The sequence below is a fragment of the Ursus maritimus genome, unplaced genomic scaffold, assembly GCF_017311325.1.
Source record: "Ursus maritimus isolate PB19 unplaced genomic scaffold, ASM1731132v1 scaffold_13, whole genome shotgun sequence".
In the NCBI taxonomy this organism is placed as follows: Eukaryota; Metazoa; Chordata; class Mammalia; order Carnivora; family Ursidae; genus Ursus; species Ursus maritimus.
In genome coordinates this window covers 70,441,792-70,457,753 of record NW_024423675.1, presented here as the reverse complement: position 1 = coordinate 70,457,753, position 15,962 = coordinate 70,441,792, and the positions used below count along the sequence as shown (strand labels likewise).

Sequence of the window (15,962 nt, the reverse complement as noted above, 5' to 3'; positions counted from 1 at the left end):
CTCTCACCCGCCCCCCACCCCCTGCCCGAACCAACATCAGATGTTGCGAGAACCCACGCCCAGTTCAGCAGGCAACAGGTGGAAGGTTGAATAGCTTCACACGTTTTTCGGGAGAGGGGGTGGGGGAAAAGAGGGGGAAAAAAAGGAGGGCGGGAGGGCAGGCTTTTGGGAGCCGATTTAAGGATTAGATCAGATGTTATTGCTAGTGAAAAATTAAACAGCCCGGTGCTCTGGGGAGTGCAGATTAATATATTTAGTGACTGTGCGCACAAAGGCTGCTCATTGTGGCCACGTCTGAATGCCTGTGAATAGGATGGAACATATGCGGCCTGTCACCGCAGGTGCCCACATCTGTTCTTCCCCGGGCAGATGCTCACAGAAAAGGGGAGGTGGGGAGGCCAGGGAAGGACAGCGTGCTCGAAAGCTTCGCCTCGTCCAGGGCTCCTCGGCCGCGGCCCCGGGCTGCGCTGGTCCGGCGGGGACGCTCCGTGGGGAGGGCCAGGGCCGCGCCACGTTTCCGGGGGACTCCGTTTTAGAGCCTTGGGGCGCCGGGCCGAAGCCCCCACTTGCCCCCTCCCCCGCCGGCCGGGTGATTGACGGGCCGCCCCAGGGACCAGGCGACAGGTGCCCGAGACCTCCCCGGGCGGGGGCGCGTCCTGGGAGAGTAAGGCCTGGGGAAAGGCCCGGCCGAAGACGTCCCTCGACGCCTTTTCTTCCCTTCCTCATTGTCCTTAAAGTCCCAGGCTGCAGTTTCCAGGTGCGACGCGTGGGCCCAGGACCGAGCGGTAATGCAGGTGATAGGGAGTGGCCTGCCTCCCAGGCCTGGCCGCGCTTCCCGGCGTCGGCGTCCGGGATCCCAGGGGCAGCACCTCTCCGGGAGTGCACAAAGGGCGCGTCAAGGCCCGGCTGCAGTGCCCGTAGTCCCCGCCAATCCTCGGGGTAGTCTCAAGGGCCCCTCCCCGCTGCAGGGACGTGGCGGGCGTGGAACCGTCCCACAGTCCACCTGGGTCCGCAGGGTGGCCCAGCGCCCCCTCACGCCGCATCTGCCAGTGGCTGCGGGGGGGGGGGGTGACGTCCATGCCCGCCTGGCCCTTGAGACCCCGCACAGACACTGCTTGGAACCAGCGTCGGGCCCGGCGCCGCCACCACCTCTGGGAAGCCCTCCGGCACTGCGCCAGCGTCCGGCACAGCCCCTCCCGGGCCCCACGCCCCCCTCCCGGTCCTGGCGCGCTCAATCGCTGCAAAGTTCCGAGGGGCCACTCGGGGCGGGCGCGCGGCGGCGGGAGCAGCTGCGCGGTCATCCGATCCGGGACAAAGGCGTGCCCGCCGGTGCTGGGCCAGGTAAACACGCGCTTTGTCATGGAGATGAGCGCGGGACAGCCCGAGCAGATGATCCGCGGGTTCGGGAAGCGGCGGCCGCGGCCCTGGGCGGGGGAGGGGAGCGGCGCGGGGGGTGGGGACCCGTCATCTGCGCCGGGGCCGCCAGCTGAGCACGCGACTCGCCCTTTCTCATGCAAATCAGCACATGCCTTTGCAACTTGCTGCAGACCTGAGGCCTCTACCCGCCGCCCCCGCGCCCGCGGAGGTGGGGTGTCCCCCGTGCGCGGCACCCCGACAACCAAACGAAACAAACCAACCACGTGGGGTTGGGACGTTCCTTCCTTTCCGCGCCACGGCCGCCGGCCCCATTCAAAAGGAAAGGTTATATGACACGCCATGACCCTGCCCCACAGGGAAGGCCGGGCCACCGTCCCACTCAAGGGGTTTCCAGCGGCCCAGGCTGCGCTTAGAAGGGAAAGCTTTCGGAGAAACTGTCAGGGCCGTTGCTTCTCCCGCTAGGCTCTGTCCTCCTGCCACCCCCATCCCCGCCCGCCCGACATGAACCTGGGGCCCGTGGTTGCTGTCCTGGCTGTCTGTGGGGCCAGCTCTGCTTTGAGGGGGCTGCCGCCAAGGAGGTCAGAAGAAGCTATGGGATGGGGCCTCACTGGGTTTGAGATGTGGTGTTTATTCCCCAGCAACAGGGAAGCCTCCGGTGTCTAAATGTGAGCCCGCCCCCCCCCTTCTTTTTCCCAGCTGGGTATGAATGGTGGCTTAGGTCAGAATGTTCCTTCAACTAGAGAGATTCACACATAGCTCCATCAAGTCTAAACAAATCTGTATAGACACTGGGGTCAGTGTGTGTCTTGTAAATGTTCACATGTCTCTGGGATGTGGTTCTCAAGACAGCTTAAGAAGTAAGAAGTAAATGTCCATAATAGCTACACCATACAGGTAGAGGGTTACTGTAGATACCTGGAAGAGCTTTCTATATTCACAGCAAGCTGGCCAATTCCCCTGCGATTTTACCCACTTTAGGATTCCCAAATTGCTGTGGGAGGTTGTGGAGTAAGTCAGGGGTGTGGAAGGTACAGCAGGGGGAATATAGTCAATGGTACTGTAATAGCATTGTATGGTTTAAAAAAAAAAAGATTCCCAAACTGTGACTGATGGAGAAGGGATGGTAGATAGGATGTATTGGTGGGGGATGTATGCCGATTAATAAACATGTTTTAGGCCTCCTCCCCCCCACTTCTTCTTCAGATAACCTGGCATGTTTGATCAACACCAGATTTGCTGCTTGGAAGTTTTTTATTTTGTTGTTCAGAACAAGGACCTTAATTCTTCTTAGGAATAAGAGAACCTCTCTGTTGGGTATACAGTATTCAGTTGGTCTAAGAAAACAGAAACACCACTCCAGTCTCCAGGCTTGTTTACACAGAAAACTGAACCTGTGGCTGGCTTAGAGTCTGCAGCCTATTCTGGGCATTGTTTTTTGCAATCTGCCCTGACCCTCCTCCCTCTACCCACAACCCCTACCACACACATACCTTGAGAATAGAACCTTTCTTTGGGCAAAAGGGGATTGAATCAGGTTTGGGTGACCACGGCATTTGGTTGAGGACTGGCATATTTAATTTTATAAAATGGGAGCTGTGAGCTTTTCTTCCCAAGTGCCCAAATAAAATGGTGGGGAAAATAATCAGGGTCTTCAGTAAACAGAACTTAGCTGTAGTTGTGGCCATGGTTCTGATCATACAACCTGAGCCTACCCTAGCCACTGGGTTTATTTAGGCTATGAGCTATGCACGCCTGGCAAAAATAAACCACCACCACCAGGCGGCAAATCTCTCTGTCCTCTCCTGTGCCTGATGGATTGGGTGCCTTCTAAGCCCTAATGAGCCTCACTTTGTACAGTAAATTTGCTGAGAAATCAAAAAGTATTTAAAAGAAAGTTTCCTGCTTTTTCCTAATGAGCAAGGTGAGGATTTATAGTGTGCAGGGAGGAGGGAATCTGGCTGCTAGGGCCAATGTGGAGGCAAGCCTTTTAACATACTCTAGCTTAAGCTCTCTCCTGCATTTAGGGGGTTCAGAGCGCTTCGTTGCGGGAGTATAGAGACATGCAGTTAGGGAGTGAAAAAACGCCATTTGGTTTGGAGCAGATGGCTGGCTAGGGGGCTGATGGCGTCTAAAGGCGTGTCATCCCCCTTCAGCCTGAATCCCTAAGGGCTCCCCTTGTCTTCCCAATCAATGAAAATTAAAGTGCAAAGAAAGGATGAATAGTTGGACCTCGAGTCTCTCCTTTGTTCATCTCAGCTACTGGTGTGCAGGAGTTAAACTACAACAGGCCCCTACAGAAACACAGAAGTTAAACAGTCTCCCGTTAGCTCAGCTTTGAAAGGGAGAGGGGGAGAGGGACCAGCGTGAGGTGGGGGAAGAGGGAGAGGGAGAGAGAGAGAGAAGAAGAAGGAGGAGGAGGAGGAGGAGAGGAGAAGGAGAAGGATGATGATGAGGAGGAGGACAGAGAGGAGAGAGGAGGAAGAAGAAAGAAGAGGAAAGAACAGGAGGAGGAGGAAAGAGAAGAAAAGGGCTTTCTGCTTGATTTCCCCAATACAGAATCGCGTGGCATAAATTAAGTTGGAAAAGAATGAGCGCTTTGGGCAGGATTCTGATGGATTTTACGATGCCTTTCAGTTCCGCTTTGCCGCTGTAATCGAGAAATCTGTGCCACGTCAATTTAACAAATACTTGATACTGAGGGGGGTTTGTTAGAGATTTGGGGCAAGTCTTTTTCCCCCAAGGTTTAAGCCCTTGCGCGTGGAACTTTTTATTTCCAGTTTTCTAAACAGGCATTCAAATGAGACTGTTTCCCACTTCCATTTTCTAATTAAAAGGTTCCTGAAATTTCATTTCTTACTGAAATCTACTCTTCGTCTCAGAGGCACAGAGGATTTAGAGCTCACATTCCTTTCTTCTTTTGTGGCTCCCCTGCTCCTGGAACCCTCTCACCCCCCCATCCCTCTCTCTCCCCCCATCTCTCTCTCTCTCTCTCTCTCTCTCTCCCACACACACACACACCAGCTTCTATGCTGTAGAGAGCAAAGTTCTCAGAAATTAGCTTTCAGAGGAAACATGGATGTAGTGAAAAAAGGATGCTGACACTAGGTGGCAAGATTAAATTAGGATTCATGCTGACCCAGCCCTGTGGGGATATAGCACACCCTTACAAAGTCCGCAAAGGGTGGCCACACTGGGATTGCCACCATCCTGGGGGTGCAGTATCTTTGAAGTCTCCATTTGTTCCAAACCAAACAGTAGGGGGTTCTGGTGGAGTCCAAGCCTGCCTTTCTCACCTCACCCCGCACATTATTTTTGACTAATTCTTTGCTTCTCTATGAGGCAGCAGTGGAAAACCTAAAGCGTACATATCTGTCAATCCAGAAACTTTACAGGTATTCGTGAGCCAAAGAATCAAGGTTCTTGTTGCCCAACAGCCAGAGAGGGATGGCCATGGCTGACTTCACCAAGGGATTTTTAGATTGCTGTTTAGAGTGGTTTTACTTGGTATTTTCCCTCTTCCTGTGCATAACACGATACTTTGTGATCTCCACACCTGCTGCAACGAAAATCACATTTTGCAAGGACAGTGCCAGCTCCCACCAATAAGGTGGCCGTAGCGCACCTGCAGTGAGGCCATAGTGGCCAGGAACCCTGGGGCTGTGCCGCAAACAGAGTGACATTTACTCCAACAGTCACACCTTCCATCCTCATGAAGCTGCCATAGGTGCTGGGGGAGGCTGAGGAGGAGCAGACAGGGTTGGGAAAGAGACCTCGAAGTGTGCCCAGCATAAAGCTGGATGCCAGAGTAGGAGTCTATGCCCCACCTTAATTCTGCATTGAGCCTGAAAGCATGAGAGCAATTTAGATAATTCATTGTGTGATACGTGTGTTCTCGGCCCTCCCAATAAACTCATTTCCCTTTAAAAAAATGAAAACAAAAGTTCTAGTGTCTGATGGACGTGTAAAAACCTAATAAGGTGATGGTTGTGTAAAGATTTCGGGTGGGGGGGGGCCGGGCTGGAGGGTCTTTAGAACATGTGCCGGACATTGTTGCAGAGGCCGCGGCGCGCGCGGAGGGGAGCTCTTTCTCTCGGCATTGTGCGGGGAGCAGGTGCGGTCTGCATTACCATACAGCTGAGCGCACAAAGAGCCACTGATTCAGCCTCGCACAATAACAGAGTGCCTTAATGACAGCCACGCGAACGACACACACCAAACTCACTTTTTACCAAGCGGAGGGAGGCCGAGGGGGGAATACCCAGGAGAGAGGGTCTGGACACCCAGGAAAGGTGGTGGTAGTCGAGAATCGCTCCGGGAAGGACGCGTGTGTGTGTGTGTGTGTGTGTGCGCGCGCGCGCGCGGGATGGGGTGGGGGGACTACTTTGAGGCTTCGGGATCTCCCTGCTGGGGGGTGGGGATCGATCCCCAGACCCCGCCCCCACCAGCGGCCTCGGAGAGGTGCAGGGACACCGTGGGCGTGGGGACTCCGGGGTCCCGTGGAGCGCCGCGCTCGCCCCTAGCCCTGCCCTGCATGCGGGCTCTGCGCTCCCAGACGCAGAGTCGCCGTCCTCGGCCGGCGGCTTGCCGGTGTCAGACCTTCTTCCCAAACTTCCCCAAACTGCCGCTGCTCTCGCCACCCTCTGCCCCCTGCTCGCGCCAGCCCCGTTCCTACCGTGCCCCCGGCCCCCGCCCCCCGAGGCTCCTCCGCAGGAAGAGGCTGCCCTGGAGAAGGGGCGGCCCCGGCGCCCCAGACCCCGGGACACGGCCCACGCGGGGAGACGGCGGGCGGACGCCGCTGCAGCCGGGAGAGTTTCCCAGGCCGCGTCCGGCCGCTCCAGCCCGGCTGCAGTCGGCGGGGCTGGAGGCGCAGCGCCGCCCCCGCGCGTCCCCGCGTGTCCCCGCGGGCCTCCGCGAGCCTGTGGCCGGCGGGAGAGCCAAGGGGCCGGGGCGATGGCCCCCGCCTCGGGAGTGGAGAGGATTCTCGCGGCGAACATTTTGCAGGAATGTAAATGAGCGCGTTTTGTGTGGTGCGGAGGAAGGCGGGGGGCTGGGGGCGGGGGCAGAGGAGGGCCGGGGGCGGGGAGGTGTGGGGGCGGGGAGGAGGTTGCACATTTTACAGCTCACTGACCATTTGGCGATCCATTGAGAGGAGGGTTTGGAAAAGTGGCTCCTTTGTGACAGCTCTCGCCAGATTGGGGGGCTGCTCATTTGCATCTCATTAGCCATGCGGACGGCCGGCTGGATATAAGGGCAGCCGGCGCCGGCGAGCGCAGACCTCGGCGCGCACCCGCGGAGAGCGGCCGGGCTGAGCGCGCAGAGGACGCGTAGCCGTGGCGCAGCGCCTCCGCCCGCCGCCCGCCACCCGCCACCCGCCACCCTGCGCTCGGACCCCGTGCTGTTTACGTGGATGGCACCGGCTGGGTTCCTCGGGAAGACGCGTGTCTCCGCGGGGGCGCAGGGGACAAGAGTTCAGGACGCTCCCGGAACGACCGCCGCCGCCGAGTGACACGGGCCCGAGCCGCAGGGCGCGCCGCGCACACCCGCCGCCGGAGGCCGGGCGTCCCTGCGCGCGCTCCGCTGGGGCCCCGGGATTATCGCCTCGCCCGTGGGATTTCCAGACCGCGGCTTTCTAATCGGACTCGGAGGAAGCCTCGGCAGCTCTTTGGGAATTAAGCTGAATATCTGGACGCTTTCTCTCTCCCTTTTTTTTTTTTCCTTCAAAGAAGCTTGAGACAAAACCAGGAAGCAGAGGACCCTTACCTACTCGTGGATTGGAAGAAAGAGGAGGAAAACCGAAAGTTGCGGCTCCACTAGCAATCTCTCCGAGCGAGCCTTTTTTTCTCGTGCATCCCCAGAGTTGCCGTCACCACCGAAGGGCGGATCTAAAGAACCGCAGCCTCCGAAAGAGAGACGAGCTCCTGAAGAAAGAAGTCCTGATTATCCCAGCCTGGGGCCAAGCGGCGGCGCTTCTCTGCCCACGCTCCTCGGGGCACGGCCACCCCCGTGCACTCCTTGCTGTTTTAAGAAGAGGGGGAGGGCACAGAAGATCGAGCGAGTCCAGCGGTGCACCATGGGCCGTCGGTGCGCCCTAGCCCTCGCCGTGGTGTCAGCCCTGCTGTGTCAGGTAAGTTGTGAGGTGGGGTCTACAGGGCCCTGCTGTCAGGTAGGTTGTCAGTGGGGGTACCCCGGAGGCCACCCGGGGCGCAGGCCGCGCGCGGGCAGAGCGGTGGAGAGCAGGGCCAGCGACGCGAGCTGTCAACCCGAAAGCGAAGCCCGGAGCGCGGGATCCGCGCGCCCCCACCGCCCTGCGCCCTCACGTCCTCACGTCCTCGTCGTTCCCCCCGCAGGTCTGGAGCTCCGGGGTGTTCGAACTGAAGCTGCAGGAGTTCGTCAACAAGAAGGGGCTGCTGGGAAACCGCAACTGCTGCCGCGGGGGCGCGGGGCCGCCGCCGTGCGCCTGCAGGACCTTCTTCCGCGTGTGCCTCAAGCACTACCAGGCCAGCGTGTCTCCCGAGCCGCCCTGCACCTACGGCAGCGCCGTCACGCCGGTGCTGGGCGTCGACTCCTTCAGCCTGCCGGATGGAGCCGGCGCCGACCCCGCCTTTAGCAACCCCATCCGTTTCCCCTTCGGCTTCACCTGGCCGGTGAGCGCTGCACCTGCGGGGCGGTGCGGGGAGGACAGGGAGGACCCGGCGGCGGGTCAGCCCCGCGCCAGGCACGGTGGGGTGCTCACCGTCGGGGGCGCGGAGGGGTAGGCCAGGGCAGGTGGGCGCCGTGGTCTGCAGGGCGGTGGCAGACGGGTCCAGGCCTGGAGCGTTGCCTCCACGCCCGGAATGCCCCTCAGGCGGCAGAAGAGTGACAGGCAGGGGTACGGTGAGGCGGAGGACCTGGGACCTTCCCGTATCTGGGCTCGGTACCTAGCCCCGAAGTCAAATGGGCCTCTTCACGTGGGAGAGTTCTCGTGTCCCTGTCCCTAGACGGGTTGGCTGTCGAGCTACTCCGGTAGCGTGACAGCCCTCGCGCTCTCCATGTAGTTTCCCCCCTCCACCAAGACTGATGAGAACCCCCCTCCAGCCCTTTGCTCCTGCGCAGGCTTTTTTTTTTTTCTTTTTTCTTTTTTCTTTTCTTTTCTTTTCTGTTCTTTTCTGTTCTGTTCTTTTTTCTCTTTTCTTTCCTTTTTTTCTTTTCTTTTCTTCTTCTCTTTTTTTTTTTAAATGTGATATCCTGTACTAACAGGCTGAAAAAACACGTCAGGAAACCACTCTTTAAAAAGTTCTTCTATTTCCTTGAGGAATGTGAAAACAGGCCAGAGCTGTGCAGAGACCCCCCCCTCTGGACACATGGCACGCACAGATCTGCATGGGAGGCCCTTAATGACTGGTTGTCCCAGTGCCTCTGTTTTGGTTTTGTTTTTTAACATTTCTGCTTTATCTTATGTCTTCTCCCCCTTTCTTCCAGGGCACCTTTTCCCTGATCATTGAAGCTCTCCACACAGATTCTCCTGATGACCTCACAACAGGTAAAAACAAACCCCAAACTTCAAAACTGAGTAAACTGCTTCCCCAGTTAGTATGCATTGGATTTCATATCTCCACCAGAAACGAGCTCCTATACTTTTCATTCTGCAAATTCCTGCATGAGGTCCAGGATGGAGGGTCTTTGGTCTCCTGCCCTTGTATTACACATCAGTTCCAGCTCCCCCAGGTCCCAAGCCTCTGGATTCTTAGTCAGAACCAATGGGAGCATCCTCTTCCTACAGAAAACCCAGAAAGACTCATCAGCCGCCTGGCCACGCAGAGGCACCTGACTGTGGGTGAGGAGTGGTCTCAGGACCTACACAGCAGTGGCCGAACAGACCTCAAGTACTCCTACCGCTTTGTGTGTGATGAGCATTACTACGGGGAGGGCTGCTCTGTCTTCTGTCGACCCCGAGATGATGCCTTTGGCCACTTCACCTGCGGGGAGAGAGGGGAAAAAGTCTGCAACCCCGGCTGGAAAGGCCAGTATTGCACTGAACGTGAGTTTCTGCTTCCCTCCCTTGATCCACTTCCAGGCTGGAGCTCCCGGGGAGTGGGGGAGTATTCTATGAGCTGGTGGGATCCTGGGATTTCAGCACTGGAGTAGAGCTCTGATGGGGAAACCAAGGCCAGAGAGCTGGAGAAACTTCTTAAGACCTCACAGCTAGCCAGTGGCAGGGTTGGGGTCAACGCAGACATTTTAACTTCCGCTATGGGAAGCTGCCTTTCTTAATCAGGGAGGATTTTGGAGACAGGGCCAGGGGTCAGGAAGTAAGCCTGAGGGAGAGGGAGGGGAGGAAGGAAGGGAGGAACAGAGAGGAGCATTTGTGTGTGTAGGGGCATGCTTTAAACCAGTTCTCTTTGCTGTGACAGTGTCTCGTTAGAAAAGTGCTTCATTTTCTCTCCAGAGTTGGTGTGCTTGGCCTCTTCGCAGAGTGAGCGTATTTGCAAATATTCTGCGTGATGCACACACATTGTTAGTGACCTTTCCACTCGTGGGGTCTGTGGACAGGAGAGAATGTGTGTTGAGGCCTGGGTCCGCAAGGGCAGGATGGCGAGGGGCCCACCTGTCAGTGTTGGGCACCGTACCCATCTGCCTGTGTGGGTGCTCACATAGCATCCTGCCTGGCAAAGAAAGACCTTCACAAAATGAAACAGGCCCTGCCTGCCCCATTATTGGGTATTCTCCAGGCAGGCAGGGTGGTGGCGCGGGTTGCAGGAAACCATGCCCTGGAGTGTAGGAGGCTTGCGAGGGTTCTGCCGGCTCCAGGGCCTGGCTCAGGTCTGTAGGCCTCTCTCCAGCCTGCTCAAGCTTCACACACCCAGGTATCAGGTTTCCCTCTAGTAGGGGGTGGAGTGGGTCCTGGAGCTCCCCAGAAACCCTTGGGAATTCTCCTTGTCCTGCCCTGGAGCAGGTGAACCTCCAGTCCCTCCCGGTAGGCCCAGAACGTCTTGCCTGGGAGATGCAGTTTCTCCCTGTTGATCCGTGCCTGGGGTGAGGGTAGGTCTTCACACTCAGCGTCATTGTTTTGAGCTCCTCCTGGGCGCGAGCGGGCTCTGTTGTCTTACAAACTTGCGGAGTTTCATAACCCAGTGAAGGAAGCCAGCTCAACCTCAGCCCCCACCCCCGCGGGGACCTCTGGCTTGCCTGCTGCTGCCTGGCATTCGTGCTCCCCTCCCTCCTCTTCTTCGCTGCGGGGTAGCCATAAACTTAAACTTTTTTCTTCTTATTCAAACACTGGAGTCTCTCCCCGCCCCCAGCTCGCGCGTGCCATCGATTAGATCTCTCTGGGGATAGGCGGCAGGAACGCACGCCAGCTCCCATTGGTGGAAAGAGCGCGCGCGGGCATGCGGGTGTGTGCGTGTACGCGCGTGTGCGCGCGCCTATGTGTGTGCGTGTGCGCGCGCGTGTGCGTGCGTGCGCGCGCGCGCGTGTGTGTACACGCCGGGGTGTGGGGGGCGAGGGGCGGGGGAGGCGGTATTGTTGCGCTGGGGCAGCTGCCGGGGGAGCAGAGACAATAGAGCAGCTGTCCTGCCCTGGTACTCTGCATACCAGCTGTCCACCCTTATCTACACACACACTTTCTGGGTATTAAGAGGTGGAGCTTTGTGCATAGAATTGGGAAGTGGGGGAGGAGGAGGGGGAAGGACTTCTGACCCTCTCAGAAGAAAAGGGGATGGGGTGGGGGCGGGGGCTTCCGTGCTCTTTTGTCCTTGGAGCCGCTGTGTTAAGAAGAACGCTCATCCCGGGTCTGAGTGAAGTCCGCAGTTTCTGGGCAGGACCTTCAGTCCTCCACAGATGGAGATTAACTCAGCTGGGTTCGCCAGTCAAGCAGGACAAGTTTTGCCTCACCCACGTGTGGCAGCAGCCCCTGTGATGTTGGGGAGGCACTTGGGGTGGGGCTTGACCCTGTGTGTTCTCTTTGCTTGTAGCAATCTGCTTGCCAGGATGTGATGAGCACCATGGCTTCTGTGACAAGCCAGGGGAGTGCAAGTAAGTTTGTACAAGTGCTGTTTCCCTTTTCTGGTTACCCTTGTACACCTAGTCTGTTTGTAAAGTAGCACCAGGCGATCATTTGAAAAACTCGGGTAAGATTAGCCTACTGTAGGGGTCGGAGCAGTTATTCTGGTGTTTCTCCTTAGTAAATATATAGAAACATGTAGAGTCGTGGGTTGTCAGTCACCTAAGCTCCTCAGTGGATATGGAAACTTATAGATAGCAGTTTGCAAGGAATTGACATAGAAAATGAGTCCACTTCAGGGATTCTCAAACTTTTTGGCATATTAGGACCATCTGGGGAGTCTCTAAAAATGCTGTCCTAGTGGCCCTCATACCCAGAAGTCAGACCCTCCGAGGCTTAGGTATGTTGGAAAGCCCCCAAGGAGATTACAGTGTTCTGGCTCTCATTTGAGAGCCAACAGTGTTGAAGCTGCTGGAAGGCAGTGTCTCAGGAGTCGGTGGCATGTGACTGTGAGCCCAATGATGCCAGTGTCCACCTGACTGTCCTGCTGTCTTCCTAGGTGCAGAGTGGGCTGGCAGAGCAGGTACTGCGACCAGTGCATCCGGTACCCAGGCTGTCTCCACGGCACCTGTCAGCAGCCCTGGCAGTGTAACTGCCAGGAGGGCTGGGGTGGCCTCTTCTGCAACCAGGGTGAGCCCCCATCCCCATCTAGCAGCCCTGGGCTTCCCTGGCTTTAACAAGGACTCTGAGTCTAACCCAGGACTTGCCCTCTCCTCCTGTCTCTGCCCCTCGCAGACCTGAACTACTGCACACACCACAAGCCCTGCCGGAATGGGGCCACCTGCACGAACACAGGCCAGGGGAGCTACACCTGCTCTTGCCGGCCTGGGTACTCAGGGGCCAATTGTGAGACAGAGATCGATGAGTGTGGCACCAGCCCCTGCAGGAATGGAGGCAGCTGCACGGTGAGTCCAGCCACAGGGGGCCGTCCTGTTGAACGGGGGCCTTGGTTTGATATGGACTATGTGGGTCTCCCGGAGCAATGTTTGAAAGCTCTTTCTCTTCTCCATGACACAGGATCTTGAGAATAGCTACTCTTGCACCTGCCCACCTGGCTTCTACGGCAGAATCTGTGAGCTAAGTGCCATGGCATGTGCCGACGGCCCCTGCTTCAACGGGGGACGGTGCTCAGACAACCCCGAGGGAGGGTACACCTGTCGCTGCCCTGTGGGCTTCTCCGGCTTTAACTGTGAGAAGAAGGTGGATTCCTGCAGCTCTTCACCCTGTTCTAATGGTAGGAGGGCAGCCCCATCCGCTCTGAGACTTTGTCAAGTGGTCAACACTGATAAGAACGCATTAAAAAGCACATGCGTTTAATTTCAAACCAAGCACATCATTTTGCAAGCTACCCTGAGTTTATGGAGCCTTTCAACTAAACAGTCAGAAACTCTTCACAGAAATTTTATCCTTGAGTCTGGAAATGCTCAGGGAGCAAGAAAGGCAGGCAGGAGAGTGGATTCTCACGTTCTGCGGGGAAAGCCTGAGGCCGAGAGGTGAGATGACTTGTCAAGGTCATACAGCACCTCAGGTGCCTGGGTCTGGGCCATAACTCAGTACGTCGTGCTCCAATGGCAACCCAGACACTCTGTTTTTGGAGGGAAGCCTGGCTGGGCTCTGTCACCCAAACATCGCCGTCTGGTGTGTCTGTGTGTGCCGAAGTGTGGTCTGTTGACGGGCCCCCTGCTACTGTATGAGTGGGTAGAGGAGTGAAGCTGGGCCCCAGACAGGCTGGGCCACCGTAACTGATGGAGAAGAATCCCTGTAGCTTTGCTTCCCACGTGCTGTATGGAAGGCGTGGCAGTCCTGTGGGGTCGAGCTTTGCCTCCTGTTTGTTTCTATCCACGGAACCAACAGAAACACTGAATGCTTTATTTTTAGAGGCAGAATAGCTTGAGGTTTAGCAGACGTGGCTTTGGAAGGACAGAGGTCTCTCCCACTCCCTCCTTCCTTCCTTTTTCTTTCTGTTTTCAACCCCACTCTTCTCACTAACTGTGGAGCTGTGGGCAAGCACATCGGCCTCATTCAGGCTCCGTTTCCTTATCTACAAACGGGGCCTTTGTGGGATGTTGGGAAGGTGAGTGCAATCGTGCAGCCAAAGCATTGTGCACAGTGCCTGCCAAAACGGACCCGCTCAGGAGGTCCTAGCTGTCTTACGGCGGATTGAGCTAGACCAGAACCCTTCCCACGGGCTTGTGTTGGACGTAGCTACCACCTGGTTTAGGCCCCAGGCTGGCTGGTCTGTCTTGCATCTCTGGGGTATGATGCAGGGGCAGACACAGATGTGTCCTGTGTTCCAGGTGCACAGTGTGTGGACCTTGGTGATGCTTACCTGTGCCGCTGCCAGGCTGGCTTCTCCGGGAGGCACTGCGAAGACAACGTGGACGACTGTGCCTCCTCCCCATGTGCCAACGGGGGCACCTGCAGGGACGGCGTGAATGAGTACTCCTGCACCTGTCCCCCGGGTTACACAGGCAGGAACTGCAGTGCCCCTGTCAGCAGGTGTGAGCACGCGCCCTGCCACAATGGGGCCACCTGCCACGAGAGGGACCGGCGCTACCTGTGTGAGTGTGCCCGGGGCTACGGGGGCCCCAACTGCCAATTCCTGCTGCCTGAGCCACCCCCAGGCCCGGTGGTGGTGGATCTCACCGAGAAGTACGTGGAGGGCCAGGCTGGGCCCTTCCCCTGGGTGGCCGTCTGTGCTGGCGTGGTGCTTGTCCTCATGCTGCTGCTGGGCTGTGCCGCTGTGGTGGTCTGCGTGCGGCTCAGGCTGCAGAAGGACCGGCCCCCTGCTGAGCCGTGCCGTGGGGAGACGGAGACCATGAACAACCTGGCCAACTGCCAGCGTGAGAAGGACATCTCTGTCAGCGTCATTGGGGCCACGCAGATTAAGAACACCAACAAGAAAGTTGACTTCCACGGGGACCATGGGGCTGATAAGAATGGTCTGAAGGCCCGCTACCCTGCTGTGGATTATAACCTGGTGCAGGACCTCAAGGGTGACGCTGCCGCCTCCGTCAGGGACCCTCACAGCAAGCGTGATGCTAAGTGCCAGCCCCAGGGCTCTGCAGGGGAGGAGAAGAGCGCCCCAACGCCCCGGGGGTGCGTGCTGTGGGCCGGGAGGGGATGCGTGGGAAGGCCAGCCTGGGAGGGGGCCCTGACATGGGGGTGGGGGGTGCGTGCTGTGGGCCGGGAGGGGACGCGTGGGAAGGCCAGCCTGGGAGGGGCCCTGACGCTCGGGGCGCTGCAGGCTGGGCAGGAGGGCCCACTGGCGTCTTTTCACCAAGTGCTGGTCATTTTCTTATGCAGAAATATCTCCACATGCTTATTGTGGTTCTCTTTTACTTTCCTTTTAGTGGAGAAGCATCTGAAAGAAAGAGGCCGGACTCTGTGTATTCCACTTCAAAAGACACAAAGTACCAGTCGGTGTTCGTCATATCAGAGGAGAAAGATGAGTGTGTCATAGCGACTGAGGTCAGTGTGCAGTGCGAGGGACTGCGGCTGTCCGGGTCTGGCCTCAGGACGGAAGCGGGTGGAGAAGTCAGAGGATGCTGACCTCCCTCTGGAACTAACTTCCCATTCTATCTTGTGGGTCCCTCTAGGTGTAAAAAGGAAGTGATATGGCAAAATCCCCGTTTCTCTTAAAAATAAATAAAATTCCAAGGATATATGCCCCAAGGATGCTGCTTGAAAGAGGAGAGGGAGACCCACGGACTGCTGCTGAGAACCGATTCGGACGGAGCCGGTTCTCTCCCGGAGGCCGGCCGGGGACGCGGCGCGGGCTGCAGCTCGGCAGCGTCCAAGGGGGCCTGTTGCACTGCCTTTTAGGGTGTTTCCATTGCACTATGGACAGTTGCTTTTTAAAAAATATATATTTAAATGAATGGACTGAATTACTACATACGGAGCATGCACTGCCTGAAGTGTATATCTTGGATTCTTATGAGCCAGTCTTTTCTTGAATTGGAATCACAAACACTGCCTTTATCGTCCTTTTTGATACTAAAATGTGTTTTTTCTAGGTGGAAAAATGTGTGTTATTTTTTGGACTTGTAAAAATATTTTTCATGATATCTGTAAAGCTTGAGTATTTTGTGATGTTCATTTTTTATAATTTAAATTTTTGGTAAATATGTACAAAGGCACTTCGGGTCTATGTGACTATATTTTTTTGTATATAAATGTATTTATGGAATATTGTGCAAATGTTATTTGAGTTTTTTACTGTTTTGTTAATGAAGAAAATCCATTTTAAAATATTTTTCCAAAATAAATATTATGAATGACAAAGAGAGGCGTATTCACTGAGCACTTGTGGGGCAGACCTGTGCTCGCTCCCTGAGGACAGAAATGGCTTCTGATTGTCTACTTTTCGCATCTTTGCCTGGCTTCACTGGGTTGATGGAAAGCAGCTTTGCTCGCTCCTCTGCCCGCCTCTGAGAACCGTCCGCGGTCATCGTCGGGGCAGCCCCGGGAGAGGCTGAGTGTGGCCCCTGAACTCCCTGGGAATACCACCGGCACACGACACACGTTTGGTGGGTGCCGAGAA

General features: G+C 56.6%; 1 protein-coding gene across 3 annotated transcripts; it reads left to right on the top strand.

Moving 5' to 3' along the window:
• Nucleotides 1-6,926: 6,926 nt before the first annotated feature.
• On the top strand, nt 6,927-15,679 carry DLL1 (delta like canonical Notch ligand 1). Of its 3 annotated transcripts, none has more exons than XM_008688434.2 (10): nt 6,928-7,501; nt 7,725-8,021; nt 8,836-9,394; nt 11,328-11,388; nt 11,916-12,046; nt 12,152-12,321; nt 12,434-12,650; nt 13,714-14,515; nt 14,770-14,887; nt 15,016-15,679. In XM_008688434.2, exons 1-10 carry the CDS (start codon nt 7,448-7,450, stop codon nt 15,019-15,021), a joined length of 2,415 nt encoding a protein of 804 aa, XP_008686656.2. In that variant the 5' UTR covers nt 6,928-7,447; the 3' UTR covers nt 15,022-15,679. The 3 variants fall into 3 exon arrangements, with proteins under 3 accessions (XP_008686655.2, XP_008686656.2, XP_008686657.2); XM_008688435.2 differs by lacking the exon at nt 15,016-15,679 and having other exon boundaries at nt 6,929-7,501; nt 8,836-8,896; nt 9,137-9,394; nt 14,770-15,005; XM_008688433.2 differs by lacking the exon at nt 15,016-15,679 and having other exon boundaries at nt 6,927-7,501; nt 14,770-15,005.
• The last annotated feature ends 283 nt before the right edge of the window (nt 15,680-15,962 follow it).